A 10,889-nucleotide genomic window follows, 5' to 3' on the forward strand; every position below is an offset into this window, starting at 1 on the left:
TTTTATAAGATTCATCTATAAAATAATTATTTTGGATCATTCATTTAGTATTATAGTTTTTGTTAATATTTTGAATTAGATTTTATTTGAATATTTTCTGTTGTTGTTTTATTGTAGTTTCATTTTTATTAGCATTTACTTAATTTATCTATATAGCTTTTATAAAGATTTTTTTATTTTATTTTTATAAGCACTTATCTAAATTAAAGTGGGAATTTTTGCTTTGGTAACTAGCATTTTTTATTTTATTTTATTTTATTTCATTATTTAATTTTATTAACATTATTTAATCATTTAAACAAAGCTGTCTTTGTAAGATTGCACAAAAAAAATGTCTTACACTAACAAACTAAATGACTCTTCATACATGAAAATATAGCTTCCTTAGTATTTTAAAAATGGGTTCCTTGCAAAGAGAGCATCAAATTTGAGTGTCTTTTGCATCAAGTCTGGCTTGTTGAAGTATATGCATTGATTGGTGTGATTTTTGTCCATCAGGTAGAGGATGACAGCGATCTCACAGCGGTGTATGTAAACCTCCCCCGGGTGCGACAGAATAGCCTTGACCCCTCCAGTACCATCGCCTCTCCATCACAGGAGTTCCCGGACCCTCCTGATACCCTTCTGTTAGACTCTGCGGGATGGCAGATCCATACTGACGACCAGAGCGGGCAAGAGTACTACTACCACCCCTCTACGGGCCGCAGCACCTGGGAGTATCCTCTCAGCTACTCCATGGAGTCTTCAGAGGGGACAGAGGAGCCTCGTTCTCCTCCCTTGTTCCCCCAGTCTCCCATCAGCCCGCCTCTAGTCCCTTCTCCTCAGAGGTGGAGCTCGGACTGGGAGAAGGTGCTGGATGAGAATAGTGGCAGGCATTACTTCTTCAACCCTGTGTCGGGTCAGAGTTCATGGGATCCCCCAGAGGACACCACCTCACCAGGGGAGTTTCTGGAAGATTGCCCGGTATGGAGGTTTTATGTTAATATTTAATTACCTTACTCAGATTTGACGTCATGTTTGATTTTACTTGGATGAAAACGAAACTGTGCCAGTTTGAAAGTCCTTCAAACACCCACTGTATAAAGGTCCTAGGTTATTTTCACAACTCACAATTTTCAGAACTGTTTTATGGAGGGGTTTTTTTTTTTGGAAAGAAGTTTCTTTAGCTTAACGATCACTATGTTGTTAAACAACATTACAATTTATTGAACACTGTATTCTATCCCTCACAGACTTGCTTCCATGGCTGTCAAGAAATTAAATATGGTGCTACCCTGACAAAAATCTTTAGCTTTTTTATAATTACAGTGGTTCTCAATAATTTTGACTCCACGGCTCCCATTGCCAAAAACAATATTCGAAGGCCCTGTGACTTTTGCAGTTGGAAATATTTTTTTACAATTTATATTTTAGAATAGAATAGATGTTTTTTTTTATTAATATACATAACTTTTCAAAGTCTAGAAAAAAATGATCCTTCTTAAATACAGTATGTATGTATATATATTTTTTTTTTCTTTTTGAGGGTATATTAGTTGGTTTTGGGATTTTATTTCATTGCTTATTTTTAATAATTTTAAAATATCTTTGGATCAGATCTCACACTGTCAACCTGAAAAATATGTTTCATTATAAATATCACGTAGGCCTAAATTATTTTATAATTATGTTTATAGTTTCATTCTTGGTGTCCACCAGTGGTTTTCAGACTTTTTGTCTCCATGACATGATCCCCCAATGCTGAATACCCCATAATAATAAAAAAATTAAATAAAAATAAAATAATAAAAAAAAATCTTTTTTAAATAACATTTTTAAAATATATATTTTTTTAATTTTAAAAATGTAAAATCAGATTGCATTATATATACAGGTATTTCAAGACAGTTATTAAGCAAATTATTCATTGCATTATTTTTGTAATTGAAATACTTTTTCTATTAATTCAACATTTCAACATTCGGCATATTTTATAGCTTGTTTCATCCTTATTTTTCTCTTTAGATTTGATCAATTGTTAATAGTAGACTAAAGTGTTATATTGACTATGTGACAAATGAAAATGCAAAAATAATGCAATAAATTGCAATAATATTTTCAAAACGTCTTCTCAAACACTGCCCTTTTCTGCCCCCAAAAAAGTTTAATAATACGTTTTATTTCCATTCTGGAAAAAAGAAATAAAAATATAACATATTTCATATCCAAACTGAAACTGTAAAAAAAATTTTTTTAATAGTTTTAATAATATTTGTATTGTCTTCTTTTCTCCCCAAAATGTAGCCACCACTTCCTGAGGAAGACTACCCAGCATCTCCAGATCTGGAGGAAGAAGCATCTCCTCTCTCGATGCCATCAGAGTATTCTTTGATTCATCTGAAGAAGGTCTCAATCCCCAGGGCCAGTCTGGACCCCAGCGTCCCACCAGGCTGGACCCTCAGCATCGACCCTGAAGGGACTTGGGTCTTCACGAGCGACTACACGCAAGAACAGGTAGAGGACACTCCACACTGACCTCAGTCCTTGTTCTGGACTGGATTACTCATTATTTGGGCTGATTAACTTGCTATTATTAGTGAGGTGTATGATAGTACGGCTGTAGGCTAGATTTGTAATTTGGTGAACTGATGAAGCATCTTGTTGACAGTGGATCAAGTCGATAGACGATCGAGGACGGACGTACTACTACCTTGAAGATGGCAGCAAGTCCCAGTGGAACTTACCTGAGGTACACAACTACACAGGTTATATGTTGTGTTTATTATACGTTTATGCACTTACGCTGTCTGCTTCTTTAAAAGCTTGAGGTCGTTAAAGTTGGGTGGATTCTGATTTGCTGTTAATGTTTTTATCATTCATCAGCTGGAAGTAATAGGTCTGTTTTCAGTGATATCGTTTGATTATAATGATCATTTAAACTTTATAGTTATTGTTATGGTGGCGTGAACATCTCTTAAAGCAGTGGTTCCCCGCAATCATCCATAACAGTACTATTTAAAAGCCCCATGACTTTTTGTGATATGCTGGTTAGGGACTAAATGGATAGTTCATACAAAACTTATTTTGTCATTTACTAACCCTCGTGTCGTTTCAAACCTGTATGACTTTCTCTCTTCTCTAAAACACAAAATTCAATATTTGAAAAAAAAATCATAGTAATTCTTGGCCATACTACGTATATCAAAGGGAAGTGAAACAGTTTGGTTGCCAAAAATCTTCTAAATATCTTCTTTTGTGTTCAGTAAAAGAAAGGAAGTCATACAGGTTTGGAATGACACGAGGGATAAGAACTTTTTCTAAGCATATTTTGCTCACATTTTATTCCCGTCATGCATGTTCATAAAATGTATAAAAATGGGCAAGGCTTTCATTTTCCTTATCCAAGTCTAGAAATCATACTTTTGGCATCCCCAAATGATTTTCTAAATGAAGTGAAAACACTAAATTCTGTATTTGGAAGAATGTCTATGTTGCAGTTTTACTTTTGTAAAATTGGATGGTCAAATTGAAAGAAATGCTCTCTCACACTTGCAGTACTCTGATAGTCCAGGACCATATGCAGTTGGAAATGGGGCTTCAGTAGAGCAGGACACAATGGGATCCAAGCAGAACTGGAGGCACAGTGCAGTATACCAGGAAGATGTATGTCCTCACATCTTTTCTTTGAGTTTCTACCACTGCATGTGTTTATTTGATCCATCAGCTCACCCACACTTATAAACGACGAGTGATGCCCTGACGCATGTGATGCACACCTGATCCTTCTCGTGTGTCCTTAGTGACCATGTTTCCTAAATAGACTCTAGGATGCACCTGAGACCTGAGGTTATAAAGCTGCTCTATTTACATCCCCTTGGAGAGCCCATCATTTCAATATGCAAACACAAACTGACCTGATCCATGGAGATTCATTCAGTGATGAACACACGTGCATACTCTAATACTAATGGCGTTTACCCCGGTGTGCAATGGACAAATGTAGCTGAAAATCCTACATTTTGACCAAAATTAAATGGTGTTTTCTAGGGCATTTATTGTATGTTATACACATAATGTAAGACTCCACATCAAACACTTACTGACATGATGACTGCTAAAATCATGTGAGCTGATGATGAGTAGACATGCAAAATCATAACGGAAAAGTTTTTCTCTATCTTCTGTGGGAAGTGTTGGGTTTGGTAATGCCAGTATAGAGGTGATCCATAACTTGCACGGTAGAATATAACTATACAGTTACACAATACATGCTGAATAAAAGTATTTATTCGAAAATTTCTGATTATGACTAGAAGAATGACCGATTTAATTCATTTAAAACAGTCTGTACAGAGCAAACAGATCCCCAGTACTCACTGTAAACACATGAAGAAAGATCTAAGATTACAAAACGTGATGTCAAAATCTGCAGATAGTCACGTGCATGCAGTATTATTTTACCACACTGTCCCCTGGTGGTTACTAGTGAGACTTACAGCTTGATTGCTGCCTTCTACTCAAATATGCAAGTACCAAATGTATCATGATACTTGATACAATGAGTTTTGGACATGATATCATTGCAGTGCTTTTTGTGTTTGTGTCCAATTTTATCTGCATATACTCAGATAAAAGAAGCCAGCTCTAAACGGCTAAATATGACTATAACGCGTGATTATTATATGTGCATTTTTAAGAGTAAAATGGATTGTTTAATGATTTGATCCTAAATGTAAAAGCATCACTACACTCAAAAGTGTAAAACAGTAATCTGCATTTTCTGCTTGACATTTTAAGGTGAACATTAAAGGCTATCATTTCCTTTACTTTCATGATGTTTGACATTATCCTTTACATTTTGTCGTACAGAGAGGCTGTATTAACTCATTAATTATTATAATTTTTTTTTTTTTAGGTTTCAAACTTGGAAAAAGCTGGAATCCTGAACAAAACCAAGGTGTCTGAAAACGGGAAGAAAATTAGGTAAAGTTAACTCAAACCAGTGGTGATAGTGCTTTGATAGCTATAACTATATTGGTGAAAATTGTAACACTTTGCAATAAGGTTCAATTAGCTAACCTTAGATACTACTTTATGCTGTATAAAATTAACATGAAAAATACTTCCAAAGCATTAATTCATCTCAGTTTGTAAAATTTTTAACATGTACTAATGCATTAAAATAAAAAAATATATCTCTTAATATTATTTAATGGACCAATTGTAACAATGAACAGTTATATTTTTATTAACTAACATTAATAACAACGCAAAATGTGTTGCTCATTGTTGTTTTTTTATGTTAGTTAACTCATTAACTAACATTCAACAATGGGACCCTATTGTTAAGTGTTACGTACTGTATGTAAGAGTATAACGTTTGACCAATCATCCCACAGGAAGAACTGGAGTAATTCCTGGACGGTTCTCCATGGAGGAATACTGACATTCCATAAGGATCCAAAGTCACCAGCTGGAGCATCGGTGAGACACAAACCCCCAAATGTGGAATTTGCATGATTTCATTTTTATTTCACAATACTAAATGTATTTTATATCACTTAGGGCAAAACCAATCAGAAAGTCCCAGAATTCACAGTGGAGCTGAAAGGGGCAACAATTAACTGGGCAACCAAGGACAAATCAAGCAAGAAAAATGTTTTGGAAGTATGGCCATTACACCACTGGATGATCATTCTGTGTGCTTCACTGGTGTGTCTTCTTATCGTTCCATGTGTGTTTGTTAATTCAGCTTAAGAGTCGGACGGGTGTGGAGTACCTGATCCAGTACGACACTGAGAGCATCATCACAGACTGGTATAAAATCATCTCAGACACCATACGCCAGCTGGTGAGTCCAGAAATGAACATCGTCAAAACCTGCTCAGGTTTTTCTCTGCAATCTTTAATCTACAACTGTGTGTTTCTGCGTTGCTCTGGGCCAGGATCCGCGTCAGGATCTAGAACATCAGCACCACTCTGAGGACGAGGAGGACGTCGTTGAGAAGTCCTCGAGCTTAGACAGAGAGGACAGACCCTTCCACAAAAGAACTATGAGCAATGGTAGTGCTTCAAATGAGTCTTAAGCCCTATTCGGACGGGACTAGTTTTACAGGGGGTCGTTAGAGAAATATGTGTTTCACAGATGTACTTGGTGATTTTAGTCCGTCCGAATCTGCCACATTTGTGTTTTTCTCACACAACCTCTGTGATAATTCCAGAGCAAATTACCTACTGTTTTTCAGCAAACTCAGTGATCCTCTGAGAAAACTAATCCCGTCCGAATGCGAATGTCTGTGATTGCCGGTGATATTTTATTTTACAACGTATTTCCTTGTGTGTATTGGCCAACGTGAATTACCGTAGATGCTCTTACCGCGCGCATGTTTGATATATTTGCTTACCAGCAAAGAAATAATAATAAAAAAATAATAAAATCAAAAGCAAGATCAAGTAAACTGTTAATACCGGCTATTGTAATATCAGCATCAGGTAAGATTACTCACGTTCATTTATGCACTTAATGTTTTAATTACATATGTACCTTTATGAAAATTAAACATACGGTAGGTTTAGCCTACTACTACACACACACACACAAAAAAGGAAAACAAGTTAAACTAAAGGAACCACACATTAACATGGTTTTGCTATACTAGCCATTTATAATTTGTGTAATAATACTAATGGCAATCATTCTGAATGAATGCAATGCACGCATACAGAGCGCGTGATCTCTGACGCCCAGATGCACAAATCAGACCCTCCCACCTCTGTAATAAACACGGATATGTTAGTCCCGTCCGAATAGGACTTTAACCCTCTAGTATGAGTGTAATAAGTGTCATTTTTTTAGTAAGTAATGTATTATTTATTTATTTTGTGGGGATTTAACGGTGCTATAAAATATTCAACTTAAATTATACAGCATTTATTTACATTAATACAGTGTTTAACTTAAAAATCAGAGCAAAGATATTTAAAATCCATAGAAGGAAGGCTATCTGTTGGGAGAAATAAAGGAAATGTAATACCATTGTGTAACTATTAGATGATGTATACATGTTTTATAGTTTCATATAATTCCCATTTTATATGTTATATAATGTTTTTTAAAATATTTTAACTTTTCTATTTGTGTGTGTGTGTGTGTGTGTGTGTGTGTGTGTGTGTGTGTGTATGTAGCAAGTGGCAATAAAGGCACCAAGTTTTGTACTATTGGAATTATCAAAACATTTAAAAAATTTGAAAAGTCAACTTTTTCATTTAAAAATGATCAAAGACCACCAGAGGGTTATAAGGAATAGCTCACCGAAAAAATTAAAATCATTCACTTATCATCATTTTATTTCAAATATTGTGTTTAACACAAAAGAAGATATTCTGAAAAATGTTTCCCCTAACAAAATAAATGTGAAAAGATGATTACAATAAATTGGATCCATGAATAAAAAACTACAGATACTAAACATGTTTTGAACAGAAAATGCTGAAAGCACTGTAAAGGATAGAGAAAATGTGCATAAAAGTGCCTCTTTTTGTTCAATAGCATCTCGTAATCCTTCATCCAACTCGGCATCTGAAGCAGATCAGAAGAAGGCCCGTACCAAACTGATGAAGTTCCTCCTCAAGCGGCCCACCCTGCAGTCGGTCAAAGACAGAGGATACATCAGAGGTCTCCCAACGCTGTCCCTCATCCAATTCCTGCTACTTGCACAGAAGATTTTGGATGAAAAATGATTGTAATGTGACCCTATGATCTTTCTCCCTCAGAAAATGTATTCGGAAGTCACTTGCACAATCTTTGCAGCCAAGAAAAGACCAGAGTGCCCAGTTTTGTGGAGAAATGCATCCGGACAGTGGAGAAAAAAGGTGTGTTACTTTTACACCACTGCCAAACATGTTGATTATTGAAACTGACTCTTGATCGATAACTTCATATAATTAAATATCAAGACCACAACCATGTCATAAGCATTGGTTGGGAACCATTTGTTTGATTTGATTAGATTTTTTGGAGGACTTTTGATGGTCTTTTTATTTAAAGCAAGTGAATAATTAAAAGGTTTAATTTTAAGTTTTCATCACTGGGTATTGCTGTGCATTGTTTAACATTACTATGGTAGTTGTCAAGTATTAAATATTTAGTTACTTCTATCTTACCTCACAGGCTTCTAATCATTAAAAACTGAAGTGTCATGTTTGTTTTCTGTCTAAGCCCCGCCTACTTTGATTTGATTGGCCATCTCAGTCATTTTGGCATTGATGAGCACTGTTAGACTGCTGAGGCAAAGTAACCTAAAAATGCAACTTTTAAATCAATCTTCTTGAACTGATTTTTATTGTCGTTATCCATCAGGTCTGGAGATCGATGGACTCTACAGAGTTAGTGGGAATTTGGCGGTCATCCAGAAATTGCGTTTCAAAGCAGATCATGGTAAAACTCATCAGTATGCATTTTGCGCTTCATCAGCTCAGTTTACTTGGTCTTTACTTCATGTCTGCTCCAGGATGTCATACTCTCTATTACAGCTTGTTAGTTTCTTCACTAGTACATTTGTTCATAATAAGAGCTGCGACTTTAAGTATTACTCTTATTTGTCCTAGACAGTTTAAACTATGTATAAGTGATACCTCCACTCATGTGGGAGATGTTTAGCAGCAGTTCCTCACAGCTCTGACTGACTTGAGTGTTTCTCTGTGTGTTTGTTCAGAGGATCTGGACCTGGAGGAGGGGAACTGGGACATCCATGTGATCACAGGAGCGCTGAAGCTCTTCTTCAGAGAGCTGCAGGAGCCTCTCTTCCCTTACAATCTCTTCAATGATTTCATCAGTGGAATCAGTAAGATCCTGATTGAATGGATTGTACATAGAAACATGAGACTGGGTTTTTCAACGGCTAAATAAAAGCACATTTCCGACACGGATACCTGTGAACGCTTTTGTCAGATGTCCATTGAACTCTAGATAACATGATCATCAGGTTTTACACAGACTTGTGGAGTTTATGCAGCTCAAGTGCTGCTTACAAAAAGCAAAAGGAGGACACTAAACATTTATTTACATTTTCTTTTTAATTTTGCGGTTCTTCACTCAAATTATTATGCTGATTATATAGATTTGTAGTGAAAATTGTGTGTAAATAGTGTAACAGTGTAATATTTTATTGTTGTATTAAACTACGACTCTACAATATTATAGATTTTTATTTAATATAATTATTAAGCTGATAATATAATTTGTAGTGAAAATACAAAAAAAATGCAAAATAGAACTATTTTTATTATTTAACAATAGTGATACTTTTATTTAATTTATTTTCTTTTTAATGTCATTAAACTAATAATATACTACAAAAATGCACAATTTTTTTCTTTTCTTTTTGACTGTTCAATATTAATATAATTATTATGGTGATTATATCATTTGTAACTATAAAAATGTAAAGTAGAACAATTTTCATATTTTTCAAAAAAAATGTATGTGATTATTATGCTGATAAAGTAATTTGTGGTGGAAATTGTTATATAAAACTACAGAAATGCACTAAACTACAAAACATTTCAGAAATTTTCATTCATCTATCTGTAGAGAGAGATAAATAATTTGACCTAATTTATTATTTTTATTGTGTTTTGATTCAGAAATCCCTGATTATTACAGTAAAATAGCACACATGAGAAATCTGGTACGGTCTTTGCCACCACCCAACCGTGACACAATGGAGGCCCTCTTCAGCCATTTACGCAGGTATGAGTTTTATTTTGCATATATGCATTTACATATTTTTATTAACATTACAGTACATGCCTCTCGGTCTCTTTCTTTCAGGGTTATTCAACATGGTGATGAGAACAGAATGACTGTGCAGAACGTGGCTATCGTTTTCGGCCCAACGTTACTCAAACCTGAGGAGGAGACAGCAAACATCACCACCTACATGGTCTTCCAGAACCAAATTGTAGAGTTCTTACTCAATGAATTTGAGTCCATCTTCCACATGTGATTGACAGGAAAGTGCACTGAATACAAAACCCATTTAAATGCTGGAGAGGGACAGTATACAGATCTGTGAAGGAAAGCCTCTGATTGGCAGAATAGAGATGCTACTGAAATCTAGAACAGTAGCATCTAATTAATATATTAATATCACTGAAGCGTTTTACATGAGCAGTTTAAATGTTGGCCGATAAGGTACAGCTAAAATGTAGTTTAAAATAATGTGTTGTGTTTCCTTATAGATTTAAAGAGAGCTGCGTCACAAGAAGTTATGTAAGAATATCAGTGAGCTTTCTTTTTAAACTTTTTTTTTTAGCTTCTCCTGTTTTTTCCTGCTACGGAAAGAGCGTAATAATAATTTAGTTTCACTTGCTTTCCTGCTTTTTCCTTGTCTTTCTGTAGAGTCGTGCAAACACTGTAAGTTTTTACCGTATTTGTTTGGATTTGCAATGTGATAATAGGAAAATAATATAAAAAATTTCAACATTTTATGTTTAGGTGTCAATTTTAGTTTTTTATTTTATTATTTAATACTTGCATCTGTAACATAAGAAAATACTGCAGGCCTGTTACTGTAAATTGGAAATGCTAAGTTGTAAGACTTGTACATTGTCATTAAAGGCACAATATTTTAGAATATTTTTTTGTTTTGGTACCAAAATATAGAATCTGAATTTGCACATAGATGAAGCATTAATATTTTATGAAAATTGGCACACTCATATAGTACCCACTGTAAGATGTTTGAAGGTGTGTGTGTGTGTGTGTGTGTGTGTGTGTGTGTGTGTGTATAGAAAGGGCATATTTATGCTGTACATTACCTGAAGTACGCAAGCTTTTAATAAAGTAACTCTTTTATAAAGTAATGTTTCATTGTTATTCACTTTTTTCTTGATTTGCAATGTGTCTG

General features: G+C 34.9%; 1 protein-coding gene across 1 annotated transcript in view; it reads left to right on the forward strand.

Moving 5' to 3' along the window:
- The window catches only part of LOC132121982 (rho GTPase-activating protein 27-like), a gene marked incomplete at its 5' end in the record, with an annotated part of 31,314 nt that extends 20,469 nt beyond the window's left edge, over positions 1 to 10,845 (forward strand). The window contains 15 exons of the mRNA XM_059531761.1: positions 499 to 963; positions 2,284 to 2,493; positions 2,648 to 2,728; positions 3,535 to 3,642; positions 4,895 to 4,962; positions 5,379 to 5,463; positions 5,545 to 5,646; positions 5,732 to 5,830; positions 5,925 to 6,042; positions 7,529 to 7,654; positions 7,753 to 7,851; positions 8,339 to 8,416; positions 8,694 to 8,822; positions 9,625 to 9,730; positions 9,812 to 10,845. Of these exons, the coding sequence (XP_059387744.1) occupies positions 499 to 963; positions 2,284 to 2,493; positions 2,648 to 2,728; positions 3,535 to 3,642; positions 4,895 to 4,962; positions 5,379 to 5,463; positions 5,545 to 5,646; positions 5,732 to 5,830; positions 5,925 to 6,042; positions 7,529 to 7,654; positions 7,753 to 7,851; positions 8,339 to 8,416; positions 8,694 to 8,822; positions 9,625 to 9,730; positions 9,812 to 9,986 (2,049 nt within the window). The remainder of the gene's footprint in view (positions 1 to 498; positions 964 to 2,283; positions 2,494 to 2,647; positions 2,729 to 3,534; positions 3,643 to 4,894; positions 4,963 to 5,378; positions 5,464 to 5,544; positions 5,647 to 5,731; positions 5,831 to 5,924; positions 6,043 to 7,528; positions 7,655 to 7,752; positions 7,852 to 8,338; positions 8,417 to 8,693; positions 8,823 to 9,624; positions 9,731 to 9,811) is intronic.
- Positions 10,846 to 10,889: the final 44 nt, after the last annotated feature.

This window comes from Carassius carassius, chromosome 40 (genome assembly GCF_963082965.1).
Source record: "Carassius carassius chromosome 40, fCarCar2.1, whole genome shotgun sequence".
Classification (NCBI taxonomy): domain Eukaryota; kingdom Metazoa; phylum Chordata; class Actinopteri; order Cypriniformes; family Cyprinidae; genus Carassius; species Carassius carassius.